The sequence below is a fragment of the Bombus pyrosoma genome, linkage group LG14 (assembly GCF_014825855.1).
Source record: "Bombus pyrosoma isolate SC7728 linkage group LG14, ASM1482585v1, whole genome shotgun sequence".
NCBI classification, from domain to species: domain Eukaryota; kingdom Metazoa; phylum Arthropoda; class Insecta; order Hymenoptera; family Apidae; genus Bombus; species Bombus pyrosoma.
Genome location: NC_057783.1, coordinates 4,889,733 through 4,902,504, shown reverse-complemented (window position 1 = coordinate 4,902,504; position 12,772 = coordinate 4,889,733). Strand labels below are relative to the sequence as shown.

Below are 12,772 nucleotides of genomic sequence, written 5' to 3'. Positions count from 1 at the left end.
GCAAAGAGAAACCGCAACGTAGCTTCAAAGAGGTCTTGCCAGCTAGGGGCGCGTCTACTTAACTTTGATCAGGTCGAGACCGCTGATGCGAGACGAGCCATGCAGAAATAAACTGGCTGCCGAGTTTCCCGCCTTTTTGCATCTTGAATTATCGACTCTTTCGATACCTTCACTGGCCTCGAAATATTTCTTAAAAAGTTACCGCTTAACCTTGTCAGATCAATTTAAACCATTTCCAGAAATTTTCGAGATCTTTTTCCATCCAGAGGCTATGATTCATGGTAAATGATGAGAAAACGAATCAAACGGTGGATAAATCTGTTTACCGAGCGCAACGAGAATGTAACAATGCGAGGACAGGACACTTTTGCCTCGTGGTAGAGAGATCCAACGGTGAATCGTGGCGGAGATCAGCGAGAGAAGAGATGGAAACGGCAGGTTGAACAGGTCGTTATTACGTTGAATTAGAGGGTGCAGAGCCGGAACGAGGTATGAAACTATTACCTCGCGAAACGGCAGACCTCCCCTCCTCTTGATCCCTCGCCATCGCCTCTCCTCCTCCCCATTTTGATAGAGGAGAAGGGGTTGGGTGGGGTTTGTGCGTAGTTTCGAGTCGCTCCACGAGCCACGAGGATGCTGGTCGTGAGCGAAAGATGATGATGCCCGAAGAGTATCCGCTATCGAAACGAAAGGAGCAAACAGACCGGAAGACACGGCCTCTATCTTCTCGCACTTACTCGATCGAACTAGCGTTAGAATCTAAAAAATGCGAGAGAAAACCGAAGAAAATTCACAAGTCACAAGTTAACGAATTTCGTTGCATGGCTGGAACGAGTTTTACGTGACTCGTAAGATCTCATTAAAAATATTACTACAATTCTGCAAGTAGCTCTGATAATTAATTAGCCACGTAGCTTGGATATTCTGATTCTAACCGATCCGTTTCGTCTATATTTGTAATCCACTGTATCGAGAAATCGGAGGAAACTGTCTTATATCTGTATCTCGATTAAATTAATTATAATTTAGAAAACAAGTCGTTATTATCAGAATGCCAGAATGATTCGTGAAATTCACGAGCGTTCAAAGCTTAACACTATGTTACACTAGCGTCGGGTGTGCGTTAATTCCTAGTGCACGATATTGTGTATCTCTTTACTTATTTATTAGCTCTACCTTCCCACTTCAAATATTTTGGAATATTAAATTGTCCAACAGACACGACCTAAACCATACTTTATTAATTATTGACCTGAAAGTTACGCTACCAGCTATATCGAGGCACCAAGTATAAATTTCTCACCGCTTCTATTTTCCAATTATTTTAACAGAAATCTGTCATTTTATTCACATTATGCAGTCAAATTTCATGTACGTAATATACACATATATGCAGAATTCGCATCTTACGATATAAGATACCAAATAAAGTGAAATCTATCAGAATCTTCCAATAAACGAAACATCACATAGACGTCCTAAAACTTATAAACAACGCTATATGTTGGAAATTAGCCTGCTGTTACAGCGTCAAAGTCGACAAAGAGGCACGAAAGCTATAGTGAAAGGTGTGAGACTCACCACCATGCTGAGGACTGTGCTTGTAGCAATCTTGATGAGCCGAGGAGCCACTATTAGCCCCGAGGTGTGTACTGGAAGCAGGCGATGCGGTCGGATCGGTGTTGTTGGGGTTGGTACAGGCACCACTAACCGAATTCGCGGTGACGTTGTTGCCGACGTGATGCTTATTCCTCCTGTACGGCTCTGGTTCCCGTAGGTAGGGAGTGAACGGGCTTGGCGCGTCGGGAAAGGTCCCTCGTGCCAATCCAGGAACTCGGGACAATGCGGGAACTCGCGCCAATCCAGGAATGTGCGTCTGCCCTGAAAGATAAATAACACGTTTCTCTCCAGTTCTACTCCAATTTTAGCGTTTTATGCGTCAATGAATTTATTTATATCCTAAACGAAACCGAAGCTAACTTTAATCTTATTGTATTCTTTAAGTCTTTTTCGGTCCAAACTTGCGAATTTTTCTAACTGTAAGACTAAAACATTTTGGGTTGATGCATATAAAATGTTGTTCCCCAAAATCTGCTATAAGTCACATACATACAATGTTAAGAAGATGTAATTTAAAAAATTATCGTAAAGTTGCTGGAAATATAAATGTATGTACTATTTGTGAGATGTGAAAAGCTAAAAGCATCTCCTGGTCTATTTCAAGGATTTGTTAATAGATAAATTATTAGAAGCAAAACTGTAACAGCTACGTTCCAAGAAACTTTGAACCGCAGAACTGGTCATTCTTATAAACTCGCCATAACTAAACTAATTAGTAAACACTCATATGGTAATTTCTGCAATTAAATACACATATAATGTTTGACGAAAATTACGTGCGATTAAATTTCCATTTACTAAAACGACCACGCCTTTCACATGCATCAACGAGTATTTATGCAAATTCTTCCTTTTGAGTGAAATGAGAGAAAGATTGAAATATAAAAATACGATGCCAATAGAATCAGGTGCGATACTTTGAATTACCGATTCAAAGTGTAAACATCGAGAGATTTGAAGAAGCGCGCAAAGACACAAGGAAGATTGGATAATCTTGCTATCCAAAGCAGGGATGTTCAGCATCCTGGACGAAGAGGGACAAGGAAGACATATGTTTGTGCAATTAGCCCAATAGAGAGGGATAATTAAGAAATTCGAGTGGCTCGCGTCTCGATCGACTTCAATAGCATTCCTCGCACATTCCAACCACCGCCGGTGAATTGATGGAGCTCTGGCAGAGCCAAGTATCGCGTTGCCTGCATAGTATACACAGCGAACATGGCGATTGTCTATTGGGGCGGATCGCAATATGCACGCAGTCCGTGTGTATCGTTATACGGCGATGCACATTATGCGCCACGTGCATAGGCTCGAGTGCTTACGTAATCACTGAACAGGACATTCAGTGGCAAAATCACTAGGCTATATAACCTCTGGCATTTTATTCGCGAAATATCGATCGTTATAGGAAGCTCTGGATAATTTTTCTCCTTTACGTTTCCTTGAAAAAAGATCTTCCCGTTCCACTTTTCGCTCGAAGAGCGCACGGTTGCAGAGGATCGGCGTCGATCGAGAGATGTAGAGCACGTTCCCCTTTCCTCTCGGAATCAGAAGAGGAAGCCCAGAATGGGAGCTCGCGAGGCGCAAATTGTTATTCTTCCAGTGAGAGAAGGAACGAAAAGGAAGACGAGAATAGTAGTTGAAAGAGGAAAGAAAGCACGCTCGGCTGTGAGAGGAAGAGAGAAGCTTCGGCCACGAGGGCGAACGACAAATAAAGTTCGACCGCAAACTGCACGAAATTGTCGGTGAGCCCAGATGGTCAGCTCCGGTGCGCCAACCGATGCCTACAAGATTATTCCTCGCTACCGACTACCACGATCGCCGGGCCAGGAGAAACAAGGGAGCTCTGTGTTCAGCTCCTCGACCGGATCCCACGACTTCTCACGTACCGGACGCTCGTAATGCTCCAAACGTACCGGCCGACACTCTTTTTGGATGGCTCGCCGAGGTGTTTCCATTCAAGAGGAGCAAAGTAGAATGGGATGTAGCACGGCGGCGGATAATTCAGAATGGATCACGGATTGCGACGGAGGAGAGCAAGACAGCGCGCTTTCGTCCTTTCTACGAAGCAGAGGTTTCAACTACACCTTTCAAGAGATTTTTCCCTCTGAACTCTTCTCTAAGAGATTCTTTTCGACTTCTCGCTGTGTCTGCTAGTGTTTGATGTTTCTATTAAAAAGAAATAAAATCAGGAATATGATTATCGAATATATTACAGGAGGAAGAAGTGTCTCGATGCGACAGTATGTATTTGGTTAAGTTCTCATAACTCATTTCTCATTTCTCAAGATTCTTTTCCTACAATCTGTTTTGCTTTCTTCGTTTGCTTTAATGTTTCGATTAAATAATGTTTCTATTAAAGAAGAATGAAGAGAGGAGCGTAACGTAGAATATATTAAGAGCCAAAGAAGAGACTTGCTACAACAATAAGTTTTATAAATATCAAATTTCCACAACTTTTCTTCGCATTTCCATGTCTGTCAGCAATAGTGAAAAAAATGAAACAACTAGAATCAGGATCGTCGAATATACTAAAGAAGGACGAAAGAAGCGAGTTGATAGACGAGTCACGTTATTTAATTAGTTTCACGCTTTTCACAACTACGTAAGGGGATCTAACACACCTGAACGAGGATTGTTCTTCGACCGATCCAACATCAGAGCACCAAGGATCTCTTCGAATGTTAGATCATCAAGGCCTGACTTCGCTATCGCGTCGTGCCTGTTCAGGATATCTGAAAACGTACCTGCTATCCGAATCTAGAAGCGGAAAGGCGGTTAATTACAATAAACAAGAACGATCGTGATATAACACCTTCACCGATTGCCCCTTCGCCTGTTCGTTGAACATGGTGAAGCAGAGAGACAGAGAGAGAGAGAGAGGGAGAGAGAACAATAATTCCAATCTCCGCAGCACGAGTGGTGGGCTTATCTAATCAAAGTGTGGCAGCCCCAGAGGACGGAAATAGCGCGGCTTTTTCCTCCTCTCTAATAACGGGCCCCTCCCTCCGCTCGTCTTACGTCCTCCTTCACGTCGTGGACTGCCAGCATTTCGAGAATTTTACACGAATCTTTCCTCTTTCTTCCTATTTGCTTTCGTACAAAACTATTTTTCTCTCTATTTGCTAGATTTTCCTCCTTCGTAAAGATTTATCGCAGAAAAGGTCCTCTTCCTGGAAGCAACGATAAAGAAAATTTCTATTCCTCGATGATATAGGAAACAGATCACTCTAGACTCTAGAGAAGTCGAATATTTTTTTTTCCTTTTCATTCTTGTACGAAGGTACTCTTCTCTCTCTCCTTCTCCCTCCCTCTCTTTCTCTCTCTCTCTCTCTATTTGCTAAATTTTTCTCCTTCGTGAAAATTTATGGTAAAAATATTCTTTTCTCAGAAAGAAGGACAAAGCAAGGTTCTGCTCTTCAATGATGCCAATCAGCTCGGAGCAGTCGAGCCCCGTTACTTGAAATAATTTCGTTATTTACCTGATCTGACAGTACTTTGTACGATTTATATTTTCGTACTAGCGGGCTTTATGATAAATTGACACAGCAATGATGTAAACAGAAGAATCGATTTAGAAAGGAATTATTAGAAAAGATGCAAAGCTTATCGAGTAGGACCTTGATGATTCGCGAATAAACACCAAAACACACCAATTATCGCCGATCCACTACAGATAGGTATCATTAAACTGTTTCTAAGCTAACTGTACTTTAATGATGATTTTCATTTCTTTTTGTGCTTTAGAATTCTAACCTACTGTCAATGAATTGGTAGATACAAACAACGACGATACTTGGACGAGTCGGTGGATACAAACAAGGAATTCATCGAGACAAGTGATCCAGTATCTCGATCTAAGGATTCTTTCCAATCATCCGGTAATATCTTTCAATTGCGATCTCTGTATAGTTTCAATGGACGGCTACTGGGAGTAATATCGTTCGATAACGCGCGATTTCTCTCGATCCATCTGGATGAATCTGCTTCCGATTCGCTCTAAAATTCACCATCTCCCCGAGACGTGCTTTTCCAATCCATGATCGTACCGATTTTGATATTTATAAGCTGCAATACACCGCTGCAACCACTAGTTCTAGTCTAGTTGTTTAAGAATTCAAATGGATTTTTTGATATTTTGAATCACGGTTGCAACACTTAAGCTTGGAACGAACGTGTATGGCTTTGGGAAGGGCTTTTTTTACGAGGGCAAGGGAAAATGATTTCGAGAGAGACGAACGCGTCGTGTATTCCTGTCTAATCGAAATTCCAAACGCGGAGCAATTACTGGACAAGCAAATTCAATTTCAACCTTTGACTGACAGCGGCCGATCCATCGATATTGTTTTGCCGGGAACGTTTCGATGATTTTCGGCCACGGTGACGGCTACCCGGTAGCCACTTTGTTTCGTTCCCTTTTCTCCGGTCGTTCCACCCGATTCATGGCTACCTTTTCCATTCGTTTTCGTTTCCAGGCATGATCGAGAAATTGGTTGAACGTTTTCCACAGTCGAGGAGGAATCAGAATGAGAAACTAACCTAATGATACTTTACATTGTCATCGACGTAAGTTCTCTTACTATCAGCCTGTATGGTATATCGATAGGAGAGTAATACAGCTCTGAGCATCGATACTCGAATAGAAATTGTTAGGGAAGATACGAAGGTTGTGTATCTAACGACTATTTGCTTTCCTTACTCCAGATTTACAAGAATTATTAGTTTTAGAACTGAGCGATTGTTAGAATGAAACTGTCACAGTAGGTCGTTCGTAGTTTCTTTGAAAATAACATATACATTAAGAAATTGCCTAGGTAGAACGAGAGGAAATTTTGAATCTTCTGCTAAGCAAGTACAGTGGTAAAATTCTTGCCAACTTCCTTTCTCAAAGTTCCTAACGCGTTCAAACGGTTCTGGTCAGGCTGTCGCAGCCTTGGAAGTCCGTTAATCCGGTTACGTGTCGTTCCAGGCCACGGTAGCCGCGTTTGCAGTATTTACACGCGCTGACGGGCCGGCGAATTACAGAAATTGCACGATTACCAGCGAAACAGCCGGTCGAGGCGAGACGGGAAAAAGAGGGACCAAAGCCGAAAAACGGGGCGGGCAGGGGTGGTGATTTTCGATAACAAAAAGCTCACGATTATCCACGCAATAATGATAGCCGGCAGGTGTCTGCGGAGCGGCGCGCTTCGCATCGTTGCGAGGACAATGAAAGCGCCGGTTGTTTTGCCCGACGGCGCTCGTACGCTGGTTGTTACATAGATTGTCCCTGGTGCGTGCCAGGGCCAGGAGGAGCCACGCCATCGCTGCCCAAAACTCGTGTATGCAATATGTCGTGATGCGTGTCCTGTCTCGAAGCCGATTCCTTTCATCCGCCACGGAGTCCGACCGGCGATTGCCGTCTGGAATAGTTTTCACGCGTCGCGCGTCTGTCTGTTCTCTGGATGATGCTATTCAAACAGTCGATTAAGTGCTTCAGCTGAGGAAGCTTGGATCTCTGAGAACTAAAGAAGAGATTGATGGTTTCAGAATTGTCGAATTGTTTCTATCTTGTCCAATTATCCACTTGGATCTCTAAAAGCTCCAGCAGAAATCGATGATCTTTAAGCAGGTATTTAATTGTTTTACTCTTCGGTGGATGATTTCTGATCTGGAAGCAGTTTGTTTGCCATCAAAGTCGATTATCTTCTTAAACTGAAGAAGCTTGGATTTATATAAAGACTAGAGAAAGAAGTTGACGATCACTCGTCTGTTAAATGTCTAATTGGTCTTAAAAATTAAACAGGGTATCCGTGATAGAATCTATTTGAGAAATTAAGCTCGAATATCTACGTATAATTTACGTTTCTTGTTACTATAAATGATTTTTTGATATTCCGTTCATTTCCATAGGTTACTCGTTAAAACAACGAAAAAAAAAAACATCAATTTGCTTGTTTTGACTTTTCCCGACCGAAATACATGCGATCAAACATGTCGAGTGCGTACAGAGAACTGTCAGTTTTTATATATTAACAGATAAATAGTTGGAAATTCTATCCTGTCTTCGAATCTGATGAAAGTCAAATCCTAAATAACTTCGATTGTGAAAATTGTATGCCTCTGTAGAAAATTCCACGAGTATTATAGATTTCGACGCTTAGTGTTATATCGATTGCCCGGCAGAACGTGAACGAGCTATAAAAACGTTAGAAAAATCAATCACGCTGGACCATTTCGAAAAACAACAGCGGTGAAAAAAAAATCTGCGAGACCGACGGGCACGCATCGTCCTACGCCTATCAATACTTTATACAACAAATGCGAAACGTCCGCAAAAAGCTGCCGTATTCGTGGTCGACTCCGCAGCGGCTATTAATCTGATATCGAAATAACAGGCATTTTTTTCTACGGATGGAAGCCTGAAATTGGTGGCACTCGCTTAAGCTGGAACAATCGTTCTGTATTTTTTGAATTTCTCTCTCTCTCTCTTTCTCTCTTTCTCTCTCTCTCTCTCTCTCTCTCTCTCCGCCCGTCGACGAGAGTATCATCGAAAAATATTTATGGAAATAAATTTACATTTTGTGGAACCATTATGTGAAACCGGTAATGGATAATCAAAAACTGCTGAAGTTTGAATATTTCCAGATTCAACGAGATTATTTTCAAATAATTGCAGGAATAATCATTGTTTTCCTGCTTTTCACCTTTCCAGTTGCCTCCGTGGTTTCCGAATATTCGATATGTATACGTACGTTTCTCTGCTCTGCAGATGTCAAAGTAAGAGAAACGCATCAGGAATTTCTCAATTAATGTTCCCTCGATTGACCTAATTTTTTATACCTATAGAATATCTGAAAAGATTTCCCAGTAATTTTCTTCCTTTTTTTCAAACTTAAAGAGGCATATGATTTTCCTTTGGAGGATTCCATAGTGTTTCTTAAAACGTTCCACCGTTCTCTGCATTCCCTCAAACTAAACAAAAATGCATCAGCTCGTGAATTAATCTTCGCTCGATTAAGACAAGTTTCATAAAGGATATCTGGAAAAATGTCAAGCTAGCCCTTCCTCTTTCCAAATTCTAAAAAGGCTATGAATACAGCGTATCGAACGATGGTTTCAGTTATTTGTATATCAAGCCGGTATCGCAAATACGCATCATACGACACCGTTATTAAGCATGGTCAAGCATCGATAATTAACGGATATTTTTCGAGGTTTTCATAGTATATTACGGTAAGTGGATTACTTTTCACGCGGCAGTGTGCTGGTAAAAGCATTGTCTATGTAGTACAGCTTGGTGAATAGCTAACCCAAAACACGCATACGCGCGGTACGCACGTCGACCACTGCATCATCGCGCACCATCTGCTCGGTAATGACTTCCCATTACCGCGTATAGGGACTTTCGTTGAATTATCGGTACATTTTCAGGGAATCCACGGATAGTAGCAGCCGGTGGCCGCGGATAGATCTCGCGATCCACGGCCTACCAGAGAATGGAAAGTGTTTGATCTACTCACTCGTTTTGGAGCGCGGTTCTCTGGGTCCATCGACGGTCACCTTGATGGCTCTCGTATACGTGGCCACTTGGGGTGGTGTCGTTGATACAGTAATTGTGATGCTGAAACTTTTTCCTAAAACAGAAAAATCGAATATGATAAAAGAACGATATGTATATGTACCTCCCTTAGTTAAAAATAAAGTATCAAGTTAAGTACTACTCCTTCGTAAAGATATATTGTTATTACATATGTAGCTAGGATCCTGTCCAGTTTAGGAGCAAACATAATAACTGTCCCAAGATTTTTAACGGTGTATGTCGAAATACTTAAAGTTCCCCTTCTTATCTTTTAAGTGAAATTACGTTTTACAGGCTGTTGCTAAATATTTTAAATTGAACGGAGGAAAGTAAAGATGACACAAGGAAAGTAATAAAACCTCGGTTTCGAAATGGCAGACAGGACATTTTTGATACAAGAGAATGATTCTTTATGTAAAAGAAGCAATAAAATATCTGTTTAGGAGAGAAATTTATCACCAATCGAATTTCACAGTTAAAGAAATCTTATAGACAAGAAGATATTGAACGAATCTTTTTGTATTCTATAAAAGGTGCCTAGTTAGGGGAACAATTTGTTATCGATCGAAATGTAAATTTACTGAAACGTTCGAATAATATTTCTTGTATTCTAACGAATTAAATTTTGTATAATATACATTCTGTAATAAGAAGTAATAACATTTCTAGTTAGAAGAGGAATTTATTACCTATCGAGTTGCAAACAAATTCGCGACAGACCTATATTCTGTGGTCAGTGGTGCCACGAGCGAATCTCGATCTAAATACTTTACGATTTCGTACCGCAATTACATCCACGTCCATTAGGTTTCGAGAGACCGCGAGTTTCTTAGAGCGCGCAGACTCTAAAGCGGGAGAGAAAAGGACGTTCCGGGGGTGGAGCACCGGTGTGCATATATCACCGACGAAGGTTTCGAAGTTGAAGGTCCGGTATATTAATTCCCTCTCCATAAACGTCCGTCGCGGAGATTGACTACACTTTCTTAAACGGCCCATCGCACGCTAATATGCATTTGGTAATTCGCTGCCTGTTCCAACGAAACAACCCCTTGTCTCTTTCGGATGCTAAAGTCAACTGGATTATAGCCGTGGTTCTTCTCGAGTTACTTTGTGTCGGCACGGTCCACTTAAAAATAGATTGCCTTTATAGGAAGGAGGTGTTGATCGTCTTGTTGCAATTCTTTCAGTCTGGGATAAAAAATAAAGATGATAAGAGAAGAAGCCCATTGTTGGTTGATTTTCCGATTTTAATTTGTTACTTTTATGACTAAAGATATAAATTTTAATACGATAAACAGCGGCTCGAGAACGTATGTGAACAATTAATACAGCCAATGTTCACGTGTAATATCATGTATGTTATATAAAACATTTGGAAATTTCATTGATACTGGAATGAGACGCGGCTGTCATGACCAAAGGTGCCTGTAACTGTTGGTAGCTTTCAATCTTTTGATATTGACAAAAAATAAGCAAATAATTTTTAAGACATGCGATGGATTGACATACAACGTACTGAAATTTACATTGAACTGTACTGAACATGACTCAACATCAATGTTTTCTTTCTGTAGAAGTTCAAAGTTTCAAGAAAAGAATTCTGCGATCTACCAAACCATCGACATCTAAATGGAACTGGAAGAAGATCTGGGGCATGAAATTCGACAAACACCCGAGAAAATACAAAGAAGACCCTTCGTTTGCGTTAAAGAGAGGATATCTAACGTGTCGCGGACATATAGTCGTTTGTGTTGGCGTAAACGTCAACGATTTGTAATTGTCTCCCCTTGGTGCACCCTGGTCCACCTCGCTGTGTCTGTCAACATGATAACCGGCATCAAACACCCCCAACCCCGCCACCCCCGGGAGCTGCAACTGACTGCAGAGAGGCACGGCGTTATATCCTAGTTATAGCATGCCCTCTCCCCCGCGTGCAGCCGCTCACCCTCCACCCCTTTTGCCCCCATTGCAGCCCCTGAGCCCGCGATGTTGTCGCTCTCGCGCCCGTCATTGCATCCTTGTTATCGTCATCGTTTCGGTCCAGCGCAAAGTGGCTCGTTTCAGAACACCAAAAATCGCGCGTGTCGCGGTTCCTCTTTCTGGCTTTCGCTTTAAAATCGATTAGCCGCATCGATCGCATTCGCGCGCCGTTACGTCTGTCTTTTCGCTCTTACCGCGGCCTGCATGACAACGTTCGTCGTTGATGGATCGGACAGGAAATACAATTTTTTCGACAGTTGTAAATGTAGCAACTTTGTCTAGACAGTAAAGCGCTCGCTGTTATGTTGGACACTACAGAACGTTTCCACGTTTCTACGATTTTGTATTCAAGGATACGTCTTGGGCTCGAAGAACGCCATTTAGTTTCAATGTATAATTTACAGAATCCAGATAGTTGGAAAAGGATGCCATTATAAGAAAGTAAAAGAGGGTTGAATGTAAAAGGGGGGGAAAAAAGCGTGAAAAGTATCGGAAGCTGACCAAAGCGATATCGTAAGCGATGATAGGAAGAGGGAATCCGCGCACGACACCCGAGTGCCCCTTTCCCTCCATCGTCCGAGTCCATCGCATTTGGGGCTAATAATGCCGCACGGCCGATTTCCCCCACCGATGGCCGGACCTGCGGTTAATACTCGATGATGGGAACGGTCATCTGCAGAGACAGGACACCCAGGCTGTGCATTCGCGAACGACGGACGGACAGACCGACAGACAAAACCGGGCCACGCGTATGTGCCACCTATATAACGTGCACCACATCGCCGGTTATCCAGCGCGACTCCGGCTCGCTTCGATGTGTCGGTGCGTTTCCAACGGTGCCGAGGATGAGATGAACGCCATCCCAAACCGCCCACACAACCATCCGAAACCACTCGAAACCGTCCGTTAATACTCGTGGCACCGAGGTGGAGGGAGGGGGAAGGGAAAGCAGAGGGACGAGGTCTCTCTCGCGTAGGGCTAGGTAGCTACTCTCTCTCCAAGTGGGAGAGCCAGGAGCTGGGATGGAAAAGCGAAGGGTTCGGTGGAACGGGGACGAAGGTCCCGAGTCTCGCAACAGGATGTCTCTGCAATTGTCAAATAATTACTATCGGTGGTAATTTCAGCCGTGTCGATATAGACTGCGGTATATTACTAATTATAGGCACGGGGCTGCCTCGGTCCCGACGATGATGGAACGCCCGTTTCAACCTCTGTAGCCCCTCTCTTTGATCCGGCGCTACCAGCCACCTCTCTTTCTTTTCGTTTACGATCCGCTGAAGAAATATCGTGCCTTCACGGAAGGTGATAATTGCGAACATCTTACTAGTCTCTTGCTTCCTTTAACTTTTTCAGCAACGTTAATCTTTAGATTTTCTTCTTTAGGTTTCTTTTAGATAAGATTTGTTGTAGTTACCTTGTTTTGTCGTTAAAATATATTATTAGTCGATCTAGTCTGACCAGACTACGGTGGTCACGTTTGGTTCGGTTTGATGAATTCTTAATATTCATGTACGAGAAAATTTCAAGCTCGACGCTTCCGAATTTTCCGTCGAATTCCTTGGACGAATCGGCAATATCGAGAGGGGAGATCGGAGCGGTGCGGTAGGATTC

At 42.5% G+C, this 12,772-nt stretch overlaps 1 protein-coding gene across 3 annotated transcripts in view; it reads right to left on the bottom strand.

Annotated features, from left to right (window-relative positions):
• The window catches only part of LOC122574636 (protein lozenge-like), a 37,011-nt gene that overhangs the window by 20,230 nt on the left and 4,009 nt on the right, over positions 1–12,772 (bottom strand). For 2 of the 3 annotated variants that reach the window (XM_043742416.1, XM_043742414.1), the window contains exons 3-5: positions 9,123–9,236; positions 4,245–4,355; positions 1,582–1,881 (exon numbers count right to left, since the gene is read on the bottom strand). In XM_043742416.1, the coding sequence (XP_043598351.1) occupies positions 1,582–1,881; positions 4,245–4,355; positions 9,123–9,236 (525 nt within the window). The remainder of the gene's footprint in view (positions 1–1,581; positions 1,882–4,244; positions 4,356–9,122; positions 9,237–12,772) is intronic. The other variant, XM_043742415.1, reaches the window with a different exon arrangement.